Source organism: Trachemys scripta, chromosome 2, assembly GCF_013100865.1.
Source record: "Trachemys scripta elegans isolate TJP31775 chromosome 2, CAS_Tse_1.0, whole genome shotgun sequence".
In the NCBI taxonomy this organism is placed as follows: domain Eukaryota; kingdom Metazoa; phylum Chordata; order Testudines; family Emydidae; genus Trachemys; species Trachemys scripta.
In genome coordinates this window covers 176081178-176096453 of record NC_048299.1, presented here as the reverse complement: position 1 = coordinate 176096453, position 15276 = coordinate 176081178, and the positions used below count along the sequence as shown (strand labels likewise).

The window sequence follows — 15276 nt, the reverse complement described above, 5'->3', positions numbered from 1 at the left end:
AACAAAGAACACAAACAAAAGCCTTCCCCCCCCAAGATTTGAAAGTATCTTGTCCCCTTATTGGTCCTTTAGGTCAGATGCCAGCCAGGTTACCTGAGCTTCTTAACCCTTTACAGGGAAAAGGATTTTGGAGTCTCTGGCCAGGAGGGATTTATAGTACTGTACACAGGACAGCTATTACCCTTCCCTTTATAGTTATGACAGGCCCCTACCATGATTTACCAGTGAGTAGAGAGACGTCCTCCTTCAGCAGTGACATCAAGGGCACCAGACCCTCCTGAATTCTTGGAGGAAGAACAGGAAGTGGAGGTGGAAAAGGAAGAGGCTCCTCAAGCCCATCTCTCATTATCCTCACCTGACGAGGCGATGGGTTCCCCGCCTGCCCCCGCCATCCCTGGCAGATGACTTTCGGTCATTCCAGGACCTAACTCAAAGAGTGACTGAGGCCCTACAAGTGCAACTTGATGGTGTCCAAACCTCATCATAAACTGGTGGACATTCTTCCACCTCCGCCAGGGTAGCCCTCCCTAAGGCGCTCCTAGACCCTGCTAGGGTCATATGGCAGACCCCAGCATCCATCCTGCCGACATGCAAGCAGCCAGACAAAAAGTACTATGTGCCAGCGAAGGCGCACAAATTTTATTCACTCATCCGCCTCCAAATTCCATCATAGTGGTCGTGATCAATTCGAGGGGTCGCCAATACCAGTTTAAATCTATGCTATCTGACTGAGATGGGAAGCGCTTGGATCTGTTTGGCAGAAAAACCTATTCTTCCAGTTTCAGGTAGCGAACTAGTAGGCCTTACTAGCCAAATATGATTATCAGAACTATGCAAAATTAAACTCCTTTATTGAGCAGCTTCTGGATGCATACAAAGACCAATTCATGGCTATCATTAACGAAGGCCAGCTAGTGAGGAAAATGTCTCTGCAGTGCGCGTTGGATGTGGCCAACATTGCAATGCAATCAATCTCCCCGGTGGTGCTTATGAGGAGGACCTCTTGACTCCATTTGCCCAGCTTCCCTAAGGAGGACCTCCCCTTCGAGGGAACAGAGCTATTTGCTGAGAAGACAGCTGCATTCCTCCACACGCTAAAGGATTCTTGAGCAACTCTGGGATCCCTGGGGGATATACATGCCAGCCTACAAAAGAAAATACAGTCCTCAACCACAGTTCAAGCTGAGATCATTGTAGTACATTCTTCAATACTTGTTGCAGAGATGGTACGTTCAAACAGTAGCGGCCACCACCGCCCTTGTCTCAGCCCTCAATTTCAAAGCGATACTTTTGATGGGTTGTTCGAGGTACTGATAGAATGCTTTCCTTACAGTTGCACGTTGGGAAAACCCCCCTCCTCCTTTTGGAGATCGCCTTTCCCCATTCCGCAGCAGCTGTGAATGGATAACCTCTGACAAGCGGGTGCTGGAAATTGTCCAGAATGGATACATCATCCACTTCTCTTCCCTTCCCGCTCCCAAAAACCCTTCTCCATCCCTCTTCAAGGACCCTTCTCACGAGATTCTACTACCCCAAGAGGTGAATCATCTCAGCGTACCCACACATCTCAGGGGTAAAGGCTTCTACTCTCGTTACTTCCTGATACCAAAGAAAAAGGGAGATTGGAGACCTATAGTGGACCTCAGAGCACTCAACAGGTATGTCAAAGCCCAGAAATTCAAGATGGTTATGCTGTCGATGATTATCCCAGTGTTAGAAAAAGGAGACTGGTTCTCAGCCCTCGACCTTCAAGATGCATACTTTCCCATTTCTATCCTACTGAGACACAGGCATTACCTCAGGTTCACACTAGGCCAGGACCACTACCAGTACAGAGTACTCCCTTTTGGCCTCTCATCGGTCCCGCCAGGGTATTCTCCAAGGCCCTTTCGCTAGTAGTGGTCTATCTACATTCTCAGGTTATTAAGATTTTTCCCTATCTGGACGATTGCCTTCTCAGAACACAATCCTTCACAGAGGTCCAACGAGTCACTCAGACCACACGAGACTGATTTCTAACACTGGGCCTACAAATCAACAAACAAAAATCAACCTTAACACTGGTTCAAAAACTAGAGTTTATAGGTGTAAACTTTGACTCTGTTCAAGTGAGTGCTCCTACCACATCACAGATTTCTCAGTCTCTCCTCATTGATAGAGACAATACAGTCCAGCCCTCAAATCTCGGCCAGACACTGCCTTCAGCTTCTGGGACACATGGCTGCGGGCACATCAGTCATTGTTATGGTAGACTACACATGAAGTGCTTCCACGCATGGTTTGCCTCGGTATACAGACCAAACAGAGACAATATAAACAAGCTCCTGACTGTAGTCAAACAATCCTTAAACTGGTGGAAGGACCCAAAAAACATTTGCGCGGGGATCCCATTCGCTCAGTCTTCCCCATCTCTTCTTCTGACCACCGAGGCATCCCTCATAGGCTGGGGAGCACATCTCAGTGGTCGTACTGTTCATGGCAAATGGTCCCCATCAGAGACATGTCTCCACATCAGTCTGCTAGAGCTCAGAGCGGTCTGAAATTTGTGTGCTCACTTCCTCCTGCTGATCAAGGACACACATTTGAAGGTCATGATGGACAACATGGCCTATTAGGTACTACATAAACCGGCAAGGAGATACCAGGTCTCATTCCTTATGCACAGAAGCTCTGAAGCTATGGAATTGGTGCATCTCCCACAATGTCCTATTATCAGTGGCCTACCTACCGGGAATACACAACACAACAGCTGACAGTCTCAGTCACAAGTTCCTGCTCTACCGCTAATGGGAAATAAACCAACCATTCTACACAATATATTCCAGCACTGGGGGTTGCCAGAGATAGACTTGTTCGCTACCTACCAGAACAAGAAATGTGTGCGGTACTGCTCCAGAGTGGGGATCGGACAACACTCTAGGGGAGATGCTCTCCTCCTCCCTTCTTTACGCCTTTCCTTCATTCCCTCTCTTGGTAAAGGACCTGTTGAAGATAAAAAAGGAAAAAGCAAAGGACATTCTGATTGCCCCCACCTGGCCCAGATAGACATGGGACCCTTACCTGTCTCAGCTGGTGGTGTGTTCACCAGTGACCCTACCGATCACTCCCTGCCTCCTGTCACAAAACGAGGGTCGCATCCTTTACCCCAATCCATGGGTCCTACATCTCAAAGAGTGGCTCCTTTGTGGTTCCAGCACATAGAGGCATCCTCCTCAGAGGAAGTACTATTGCACAGTAGAAAGGGTGCTACTCATTGCACCTACCTACAGAAATGGAAGAGATTCCAGACATAGTGCCAACCTAAGGATGTCACCACTAATTCAGCCACCTTACTGGTGATTCTGGACTATCTGTTACCCTTAAAGAAATTGAGTCTCTCTGTTAGCTTGCTGAAGGTTCACTTGGCAGCAATTCAGCAGGTAGAAGGCTACTCAATCTTCTTTCACCTGACTACAAAGAGGGTTCTAAAAAGCATAGTAAACCTCTTCTCACAACCCAGAACACCCATTCCATAATGGGATCTCAATCTAGTGCTAAAGGGACTGACTAGACCACCATTCGAACCCATGGCCACTTGTTCGTTAACTCACCTTTCCTCATCACCATCACTTCTGCCAGAAGGATAGGGAAGATAGCAGCTTTGATATCCCCCTTTTACACTCAGACCACACCTGAAGTTCACTCCCAAAATAACTTCTGCATTTCACATGAATCAACTCATTTAGTTCCCAAAATTCTACCCAGAACCTCATACGGATAACAGAGAGACCATCCTCAATACACACCATGTGTGGAGAGCCTTAGCCTTCTACTTAGGACAAAGGCCTTCAGAAAATCTTTGAGGCTCTTCCTTTCAGTTGTGGATAAGTAAAAGGGTGCAGCGATGTCAGCTCAGAGGCTCTCCATGTGGGTCTCTGGCTGTATTAAACTCTACTACCAATTATGGGGGGTAACACACCTATCTTCAGTATGTACGCATTCCACAAGATCAGTGTCCTTGTCGCTTGCCCTCTTTAAGGGTATCCCCATATCAGAGAGATGCAGAGCAGCTACATGAGCATCTGCACATAACTTCACAGAACGTTATGCCATTGTGAGTGATTTGGCTTCAGACGCCCAGTTCAGGGCCTCTGTACCACAGGCGCCAGCTTCCTCCGGGCCCTGGGGGTGCTCAACACCCTGCTCTGCCCCAGGTTCTGCCCCCACCTCTTTCTGCCCCAGGCCCTGCCCCCACTCCACCCCTTCTCCCTAGCCTCCATCCCCCCGCCCCTTTTCCGACCCAGTTCTGCCCCCTCCCCCGAGCACACCCTGTCCCTGCTCTTCCCCCTCCCGCACCCCCAGCCACCACCTACACGCCGCGGAACAGCTGATCGCGGTGGGCGGGAAGTGCTGAGGGAGAGGAGTTGATCAGTGGGGTCACCGGGAGGGGGAGGCTGGCTGCCAGTGGGTGCTAAGCACCCACTAACTTCTTTTTCCTGGGTGCTCCAGCTCTGGAGCACTCACGGAGTTGGCACCTATGCTCTGTAGTATCATCTATATCAGACTAGACACTGAAGTCCCAACCTCCAGCAGTGGGCACTTCTCAAGAGTAACCTACAGTGGAGCACCTATAGGGATGATACTTACCTTGTGTAGTAATGATGGTTCTTCGAGATGTGTCCCCCTTGGGTGCTCCATGACCCTCCCTCCTCCCATCTACTTCAGAGTTCTACTGGTTGACTCTGCGGTAGAGAAGGAACTGAAAGAGAAATGCCCGCACGTGCTAGCTAGTCTTATGGCAAGTGGGGAGCCTTGCATGCTGCTATTGAAATTCTCTGATCAACAGCGCAGAGGCGTGCACACATGCCTACAGTGGAGCACCCATAGGAACATGCATCTTGAAGACCCATCATTACTGTACAAGGTAAGTCTCTTGCCACTGGTGACCACTCACCCCCTTTCTTCTATAGGTGGGGAGCTTTAACCATTGTTACTGCACAAGCTGTGAGTAACTTGTAAAAAAACTATATAAATTGCAAGGCAATGGAAAACCTGGGCCCTTAAGTGTAGAAGAACGTGACTGCTTCATACTAGGAAGCAGCATCAAAATGTTAATGAACTTACAAATGTTAAGAGGGTATTTTTGGTTTTACCATTAAAGTGTGCAAAATAATAAAATTATATGCTAAAAATTACCATTGTGGATACTGTAATTTAAAATTCTTTTATATTTCTAGAGTTTTACCCAGAGTCTGAAAAGGAGAATATCCTTGAAAAATATATTTTATTCCTGTGGTGTGACCTATGAAATAGTATCCAATATACCAAAGGTAAATTATACTGCACTTCTTTACAATCTGTTAAAGGAGCAGAATGATATTTTGGGGCAAGATATATTGTTTGGGTGGGAATTGAATATTCAGTTTTTGTTGATATGAAAAGAATTTGTTAGTTGTACATCTAAATTCCTCCAGGCCAAGTGAATCTGTATATAAGTTTTTATTTGAATAATGTGTGGAGTGTAGAAGATCTAGCCTGATGGGGGATTTTATTGATTTAGTTAACTTTTTTACTTTCTGGACTGAGAGCTTGGGTATCCGGTTAGAACAAACTATTACAGAGGTTTTTAAAATGTACTTACTTTATTTCCTTTTGTACAACATCATTATAAATATTTATGTATACAAGGCTGGTACCTAGTTTTAAACCCATTTAAAAAACAACAGGATTTTAAAGGAAAATAATTTTTGGTATAGATTTTCCTCATTCAGCACAACAAGGACTATTACTGAAAAATTGCTGAATTTCTCATTTTTACCATATAATTATAAAATAAATAAATTGGAATATAAATATTATGCTTACATTTCAGTGTATAGTATATAGAGCAGTATAAACAAGTCATTGTCTGTATGAAATTTTAGTTTGTACTGACTTCGCTAGTGCTTTTTATGTAGCCTGTTGTAAAACTAGGCAAATATCTAGATGAGTTGATGTACCCCCTGGAAGACCTCTGTGTACCCCCCGGGGTACATGTACCCTGGGTTGAGAACCACTGAACTAGGACACCTGAAAATAAAAGGCTGTCACCTGAAAAAGAGCACTTGAAAGCTTGTCTCTCTCTCCAACATAAGTTGTTCCAGTCAAAGATATTACCTTACCCATTTTGCTACCCCCACATAGTAATAATTACAGTTTACAGTCTATGAAGATTATACAGACTATTTAAGAATCAGGAAGGAAGAGTTAATAGTCATGAAATAGTTAACCCCTTACATACACACTTCTTATTTTTCAGGTTAAACAGTCACATTTGGAGGGAGATGTAGTGTCTGATAAATATGGAGAGCTTTTCCCACCATGGGGCTGTTGTTATATTCTTCCTTCTATATCAATACAGATTCTGGACAGTCTTAGTTCTGTGGAGCAAGCATTGATCAGTCTAGTCCTCAAAACTGAGAGATTCTGAATAATTGGATCATGCTGCATTCACATCAGTGGATCTCAAAAAATGTATCTATTTAAAAAAATCTTACAATTTATAATTTTAGGCTACAGAGGAAATTGAGGATCGTGAGACTCTGGCCCTGATGGCAGCAAGAACTGAGAATGAGGGTACATCTGATGGTGAAACTTATATAGAGAAATATACACGTGGCGTGTTGCAGGTGGAGAACATTCTAAGCCTTGAACGACTAAGGCAGGCAAGTAGCAAGGAAAGGAGATCCAATGGAAATCTGAAGACTCTGGGGAGATTTTGAAGAGGTGTTTGTGGTGAAAATAAGATTAAAAAAAGTCTAGCTAGATGGCAAAAGCACAATATGTGGACTTACGCAAGAGTGTACTTTAGCAAAATGGACAAATCTTGTCTTAAATATGCTGTTGTGTAGAGGAACTATAGATTCAGTGAATTAGACAAAGGTCAAAATATTCCATCTTTTCACAGGCAGTGACAGTGAAAGAAGCACTCTCTACTAAGGCAAGACGCATACGGAGGAGCATCAGCACACCAAATGTCCACAATGTAAGAAACTCTTTCTGAAATAGTGCTAGAGACATGGGTCTTTCTTTAATTTATAGAGTGGATAAAACGATTCCTAACCATTATCACACCAAGTGTCTGTGTATTCTGAGCTACCACTAGTAGAAGCTCTAGAACTGTCAGTATGAAGGGGGAATTGGGTCAAGATAATTATTTAATAGTCAAAAAAAATCAAGGATTTTATCTAAAATCTGTCTCTCCTTCTATCAGGTGAATTTTGGTCTCAGGTGCCAGTTTTGGGTACCAGCTCAAAATCCCTGCATTACACTGGTGTGGTCAAAACAGTCTACCCAGAAGTTTTTAAAGTTTTCACTTTTAAACAACTGATTTCATGTTTTTTTCTAGTAAATTTTATGAAGGGTCTTGCAGATCCCTATGACATCTATGAATACGATTTGCCCTTATACGTACTTTATTCATTCTCCTATGCAATTAAAACAGCAGTTCTATTAGCTGACTACATCATTGATGTAGACACACAGAGCAAGTCAGACTAAATGATCATAATGGTCTCTTCTGGCCTTATAATCTATGAATACAAGATATTTTGTCATACCTGTTCACTGGTGTCTTCTAGGTATCCTCTAGTCGATTAGATCTTTTTGATGAAGATGATAAGGTATGTAAATTTGGATTTTCAGAAAAATAAACTGCACAAATCTTCAATTCTCTCTCTTTTTTTTTTTTTTTTTTTTTAAAAGAAAAACAAGCACCATAGCAGAAATGTATCCTTATCTGAATCTTGGATTCACATTACTTGTTTTCATTTAGGTGTACCATTTTTAGTCATTTGGATGATACTTATTTGTAACCTACGTAAAGCATAATTTTAGAAACTGACATGACATAACTAAGGGAGGGGGATTGGAAAGATGTAGGAGAATTTAGAACATATCCTTAGAGCCAGTCAACTTCCTATGCAGATCAGTGTGACTGAGGTCCTAGTCATACTGCAGATGAAACAACGCTATGAATACCCATGTTTTAAAATAATTATTGCAATCAGGGTCTACTATGGTCTCTCTGGTCAGCATAAATAGGGTTCTCTTCTCTTCTATGCTGCGGGGGAGAGAGTAGGAAGTAGTGTCTAGGATGCTTTTGTAGAGAATGCAGGGCCACCCAGAGGATTCAGGGGGCCTGGGCACTTCGGCGATGGGGGGCCCCCGCTGCCGAATTGCCGCCGAAGACCCGGCACTTTGGCAGCGGGTCCCGGGGCGGAAGGACCCCTGCCGTGGGCCTTCAGGGCACTTCGGTGGCGGGTCCCGGAGCCCCCGCCGCCGAATTGCTGCCGAAGACCCAGAGCGGAAGAAGGTCTGGGGGCCCGGGCCCCACGAGAGTTTTCCGGGCCCCCGGAACGAGTGAAGGACCCCTTTCCAGGGGCCCCGAAAAACTCTCATGAGGGCCCCTGTGGGGCCTGGGGCAAATTGCCCCACGTCCCCCCCCCCCCCCCCCCCGGGTGGCCCTGAGAGAATGTGAGAGATTTCTGTAGTATTTCTGTTAATATTATATATGCTTCAGTTTATCTTCTGGATATTAATTTTGCACAACTGCATGGACTTAAATCAAAGGAGGTTGTTAAGGGGAAACAAACAGGAAATTAAACTGACAGAGTAGAGATAAGAATAACAAGGGCTCTTAACAGAACAGTGGGGAACTATTAATTGGAAAATACCCACCTCCCTGGTTTCTGCCAGGCTAGCAGATTTATTTTGTTTTCAGACCTGAGCCTAACATAAAAGGGAACTAAGCCGTTAAAGCTCTCTGCATAGAGAGGAAAGGGGGTGAGCAGTGGCTGGCGGTGAGTGTTCAATAGAGACTGAGAGAATGCTGCAAGGGGCTGTCTCTCTCCCAGCCCAGGAGTAGGGCTGTTTAAGCTGAGTGGAACTTATCTAAACTTCATTCTCTCCTTTCAAGTTTAGGGTAAGATTCACATATGTAGGCTGCCTTTCGTTATGTGTACACTGCAGTATGGGACTACAGCACATGTAGACATACCCTAGCTAGCTTTGCTCCAGGTAGCTAGAACAACAACAACAGTGCAGCTGTGATGGCAGTATAGGCGGTACAACCCCCTCTGGGAGCCTGGGTATACCCTCCTAGCCTGTGCTGCCATGGCTTCATTGCTATTGTTATTTAAGCTAGCTAGATCAAAGCCAGCGTCAGTATGGCTACATGTGCTGTGGTCACATCTTTGATTGCACTGTACACGCAATCTTTGTTATTTTAACTCATGTCTCTGACTGCTGTGTACCTGTTGACTAATTAATACTTTGTAACCAGAAAATGTGTGCAGTGACACAGTTAAACCAATACCTTTAAAATTGCATAGGTGAGGTAATTAAAAACTTTTGAACTTTGACTTTGCCTATTAGTTTCTTTTTTGTCTTGATTAGTGTGCATTTTTAAAAATTCCTTAGGGTTGGTCAGAAAGCCACCTGGACATATCCGACTGTTCTTCCAGTTATCAAGATGTATCATGTTATGGTACTTTACCGAGGGATTCCCCTCGCAGAAATAAAGATGCTAGTGGTAAGTCTTTCAAATATATATGCCTTTTAAATTGCTCTTAGAGAAAAAAACCAAAATATTGCAACAAGAGATTGAAAATAAAATGCAGGGTTCAAAGTTCATGTGCAGTGCACAGAGCCAATACTCTGGAAATGTATCTGCTTAGTGAAGAGCCTAATTGAGACAGTATGGACGCAAGGAGAGAAAAAGAGGAAGAGACCTCCAAGAAGGAAAAGAGAAGACACAAATGTGTTGAAGAAGCAAAAGAACAAGGTGAAAAGAAGTGAGAACCAAAATAAGGAGGGTTGGAAAGAACAAAAAAAAGGGATTTCTATATTGTTTTGTGCATTTAAAAAAATTAGTTACCGTGGCATGGATTTTATGGGAAGGTGTCGCTTCAATACTAACACTGACTCCATAGATGTCCTGGTTGCTTGCTTTTTGTGTGTCAGTATACTTATACTATCGACAATGTATTGCTTTGGATCAGATTGTAACAAGATATTGTGATTGGGGAGTGGAGGTATGGATTCCATTGGAAGTACAGAGCAGGGCAGAGAGCTACACATGCTTATAGGCTCCTTTTAAAATTATCTTTGGGTCTTCCTTGATTCTGTCACATAGTGTGTGAATGCAGGCTTAGCTCAGTGCAGAGCAACATCAGGGAGCCAAGCAGGGGAATGGTGAGACAGAGGAAGCAAAGATCTGGTAATTGTGATTTCAAGGACAGTGAGTCTCTCTTGTGACCGAGGAGGAAAGGGGAAGTTGGTGAGCTTCTGCATCAGCCTGGAGGGAACAGCCTGTCCCATCCTGCAGTCCTATGCATGAGGCTGTTCCTTAAGGAGGAACAATCCCTTTCCCCTGGAGCTCTATGCCATCCTCTTCTTGGGCCAGTGGCTAAATGCCACAGTTTCACCCTTTTTGTAACCAGAAACTTTCCTAATACGCTGTTTGACCTTCCCTGACTATACATTATTCTCTTTGCACTTAAGATGGTGCAATAACTACACACAACTGAACTACTATGTTTTTGCTCTTCCCTTAGGTTGTATATCGGAGAATCCACATGTCTTAATGGCCAGCCCTTTTAAAGCATTTTCTCCTCAGCCACCAAAGTTTTTCAAACCCTTAATGCCTGTAAAAGAGGAGCATAAAAGAAAGATCCCTCTCGAAACTCGACCTCTGCTTAGCCAAGAGGTAAATTTTTTGAGTAAAGCAAAACTCTGAATCTTTCTTTATTTATTAGTAAAGAGTAATTTATTTTACCTAGCAAATGGTAGCATGTATCCATAGCATGAAAACTTTGTGATCCTGTGTTGGTAATGTCTGGTGTGTGCTTCAAGGGTTGCTCTCTTTCATTGGAATTGGCCCAGTCTCACTTTTTTGGTAAGTATTTTTGTATGGATTGTATTAGTTCTTTTTTTTAAAACAATATTCATTTTTTCTTTGATTAAAAAAAAGTGTCCCTTGAAAATTTTTTCTTGTATAAAACAGTGGCAGTATTTTTTCAAAGTGGTGTTTTTAGGATATCCATAACTGACACCTTATTTCTAACCTAAAACACCATTTTTGTGGTTGCACAAGAAGATTGCACAAATTTCTTGTTAACTGTATTAACTTGAACCATGGTACGGTACGTGGTCTGCCTGTGTATTTCACTTTAGTAAGATGTCCTTGTCTCTTTCTAACTTGCATGGGTATAATACTATATTCAGCTGTCAGTGTCTTCTTCGTGTGATGTGTTGTGTGTCTTAACATTTTCAGAGCATGCCTTCAACTCAGGTACATAACGCTGGCTGTGTTGTGCCCTCAGGAAGTAATGCCAGCAGCATGCCAGTAGAAAACAATAGCATACATGAAGAAAAGATTGTAAGTTTGTATCTGTTTCTGTCATAATGCCTGGTGGTGGGTTTAAGGTCCTTTCACGGGCGATTATGCTACAGCTGCAGTGTGGGGAAGGTGTTGTGCATTTGGTGTTTTTAATTTTTAAACTGGCTATTATAATGTACTGTTGCTTTCTTGTGAATATAATCTATAATTTGCAATAATTCAATTGATTCTTTGATCACTCATGTATAACCTATCGGGGGGGAAAAATCCGTTTTAAGGGTTGCAGTGTGCAAATGGTGAAATAGATGAAAGGTACTTTTAGCAAACCATATTGAAATCTTTCTAATGTACTCTGATTTTGTGACTTGTACATCAAAGTAAATGGAATGTGATCCCATTTGGTGTAAGTTATCTTGCATTTAGTGGTGGGTCCATTTTGAAAGCTTCAAGTTGCCTGATGTTGAAGTGCTGTGACTAAAATAAGATTGCAGCTCTTAATTAACAGACAACCCTGTCTTCGCCATTTTTAGATTGTGGAAATTGTTTATTTTACAGTAGCCTGGTTAAATTTTTAAATGCTACCCCCGCTAGCGCAGCTTCTATGAAAGGTGTTTCAGCCTTTTTACTTGTATGGTAGATAGGGCTGTAGGACTTGGCTGTTAGCATATGCTTCAGTCTGAAAGTTGGTATGCAAATTCAAAACTTGAAAACTATTGGGAGGCGGAGGTTTAACAGTCCTGTAGACCTCAGAGCATGTGCTGCCAAAAATTCCTCCTATTCTGTAGACTCTTGCTTTCCTACTGTATAACTCTAGTATGGCTTGTCTTGTCTGGATGGGTTTTTTAATGAAAATTTATAGGCCCTTAGCCTCAAGTAGACTTGGCCTTTTGGTGTTTACATTTGAAAAATGGCTGCTGTTCGTGGGAGTAGCTGATTTTTTTTAAATTCTATATCATGTTACAGTTCCATAGCATAGTGTGTGTCAGTAATCAGCACTTGTGAACTGTGGGTCATTGACTTGAATACCATGAAGGGAAGAGAGGCAGGTTAAAACTCAAGGAGTCCATTAGAAAAATGTATAATTTAAGGTCCGATAGGGACTGAAATAACTTAATTTGCACAAATTTCCTAACAACTTCTTAACAATATAGCTTCCCAGAGCTAAAATAAAACTCCCAGTGCTACAGGAGGTCTGTGCTGAGGGTGGGCTCCCAGGCTAGGCTAAATCTTTCAAAGCTAAAATAGAGCTGTGCCTGAACCTGGCTGGAGTGGATGTTACAAGCTAGAGCAAACCTTTGGCTAAGCTGGGCTCCCAGGATGATTTCAGTGTTTGAGTTATGGCAGGCTTCATAGCTCGTTAACCCACTCTACTAAACTTCAGCCAATCTGATCCCCTCCACCTGACTCACAATGAAGATTCCCAGCTAACAACAAACACACTGATTCCTCCATCACACACAGACTGATGTAATTAACATGGCCAGGTCCTCAGCTGGTGTACCTATTGGGTTCTGGGAAGCGGGTGGGTGAAAGCCCACCCACTGCTGAAGGACCCGCCCCCCCCCCCCAACCTAAGGGGACTGAACTGGAAACCAACTGATTTCGGGGGACAACTAATGAAATAACAGGGACAGGAGTGCAAAGGGTCAAAAGAAGGGAGCCTGACGGGGACACTGAGCAGAGAACCCCAGACAGCGCCCACTGCTCCTCAAAGGCGTCAAGGGAGCCAGTGGACGCCGCCCAGAGGAACTCTGCCCGGATACGTGAACGGACAGAGGATCGGAAACAGGCCCCACAGTCACAGGAGTCTCCAGCGGCCAACCTCCTCTCCCGGGTTTTGTAAATAGGCAGGTTTACAGTTCTAAAAGAAGCTGCCAATAGCACTGTAGGCCTGGATCTGTGAATAGTTGAGTGCCACATCAGATATGACACCTCAGCAACATCTTGCAGGATTAGACTGCATATAAATAACAAGAATTCTAAATGAAGACTGAATATGTATTTTATAAAATGGACAGCTGATTTTTTTTTTTTTTTAAACTAGGGTAAAATGTTACACATTTTTAAACCTGTTTACGTGACATTTGATTGCTCTGGCTCAGAAATTCTCACATTCTGTGGGGGGTATAGTTTTGATTTTTGTCTTTTTAAGCTCCTTTCATAACATTGAAAAATAAATAGACCTTGAACCACAAACGACAATATTAACATTAAGGATTTGGCCTAAACCTTCAAAAAGCAAGGCAATATGGCATTAAACCTAAAACATAAGATAACTGGCATATATTGTATGTATGTGCTGCAATATATGTGTGTAGTGGCATGAAATAAGGTTAGATTAAATGTTTGAATATTGTGTGGGCATTTCAAAGCTGTTTGCAATTAACATTTCTAATCTTGTTCCAGCAGATTTCATACCCGTAGTGGGCAATAAACTTGGTGCTGTGAAAATTAAATGTAAAACACCTGCGGCATAACCACTAAATAATGTGTGCCTTGTTTGAAATTAGTAACACAATAGCTGGGAGTCTAAGGGCTACTTGTGACCACTAAATTAAGAATTTTGGCACTTTCAGATACTTGGATTTATCTCTGCTAAAATCAGAGTATTCACATCAGCAAGATATCACAGTTTTACTGTTCTGTCACTTCTCGTTCTCTGAATCCCTGTGCTATTGCTGCTCCCCTATTAACTACTTGCAGTTCTTTCTTCTTAATTTCTGCTGCCACATACTTCTTACCATTTCTCTTGAGTCTGTTTTTGGTGCTGCTGGCTTCTTTTGCTTTTCTTGACACCTGGCTGATGCTCCTTTCCAAGCATGTTTTTCAGGGATTCCCTTTTTGGTTCTTATTTTGTTGATGACATAGGCTAGTTTCTAATTCAGATTTTCTATAGAAAATTATGCAGTAGCTCATATTAAATGAGATATGTTATCAGCAAACATATAATATTTGCTAGGAAAATAGTGTTTTCCTTTAATGTTTTGAAAATTAACCCTAACTCTGTCCCTTTGGGTTGTATGCGTTATTTGGAGGGTCTTTTACTGTATAATCACACAATTGTAGACAGTGTGATGTGCTATTCAGCTGTTATAAACTGTTTTCTTCTTCAAATGTTTGTTCATGTGCATTCCACAGTAGGTGTGTGTGCTCGCCACGTGCACCGGTGCTGGAAGTCTTTCCCCTAGCAGTACCCGTAGGGGAGCGATCCCTGGAGTGGCGCCTCGATGGCACGGTATAAGGGGTGCTGTGCGTTCCCCCCACCCTCAGTTCCTTCTTGCCGCCAGTGAAGGTACATTGGAACTGCTCTGCTCCAGCTTGACTGCAGCTTTCCTCTTGAACTCTTGTTCATTCATAGTTAGTAGATTAGTGTTAGTTTAGTGCACCCAGGTCGGGGCGTGCCCCCTGCCCCGGGCTTTAAGTCGTGCGACACTTGCAGGCGGCCAATGTCGATGCATGCGGACTGTTTACACTGTTTGGGAGAAACCCATCTCAGCAATCGCTGCAAGATTTGCAGATCTTTCAAGCCTCGGACCAAGAAGGAAAGGGACATTTGGTTCCAAGCCATTCTGATAGAGTCGGAGTTGACCCCAACTCCGGTGCGCCGCTCCGAGTCGGCACCGGGTACCGCGGTGTCAGTGCGCGGCGACCCTTCGGTGCCTTCCACCAGTTGGCACTGCTCCCTGGCCGTGGGATAGGCTAAGAAGAAGTCTTCTCCACCAAGACACTGGAGCAAGACCGGGGGAGAGACTAGACCCACGTTGGGCAGTTCTTGATCCCTGTTAGCCTCCAGACCTCCGACTCAGGTTGTAGTAGCCCGGCTCACTCGGCGCAGGCCTCCCTGGATGTCCGGGTGTCCTCCACGTCAGAGGACCGACAAGTGGCCCGGGACGTTATGTCTCTGCCAGTACCAGGGC

The 15276-nt window shown here is 43.6% G+C and overlaps 1 protein-coding gene across 5 annotated transcripts in view; it reads left to right on the top strand.

Annotated features, from left to right (window-relative positions):
- Nucleotides 1-15276, top strand: part of KIF13A (kinesin family member 13A) — a 205435-nt gene that overhangs the window by 175685 nt on the left and 14474 nt on the right. For 2 of the 5 annotated variants that reach the window (XM_034762382.1, XM_034762381.1), the window contains 7 exons: nucleotides 5217-5309; nucleotides 6531-6683; nucleotides 6926-7003; nucleotides 7599-7640; nucleotides 9439-9550; nucleotides 10575-10726; nucleotides 11294-11398. In XM_034762382.1, coding sequence (XP_034618273.1) covers nucleotides 5217-5309; nucleotides 6531-6683; nucleotides 6926-7003; nucleotides 7599-7640; nucleotides 9439-9550; nucleotides 10575-10726; nucleotides 11294-11398 — 735 coding nt within the window. The remainder of the gene's footprint in view (nucleotides 1-5216; nucleotides 5310-6530; nucleotides 6684-6925; nucleotides 7004-7598; nucleotides 7641-9438; nucleotides 9551-10574; nucleotides 10727-11293; nucleotides 11399-15276) is intronic. The other 3 variants (XM_034762385.1, XM_034762384.1, XM_034762383.1) reach the window with 2 other exon arrangements.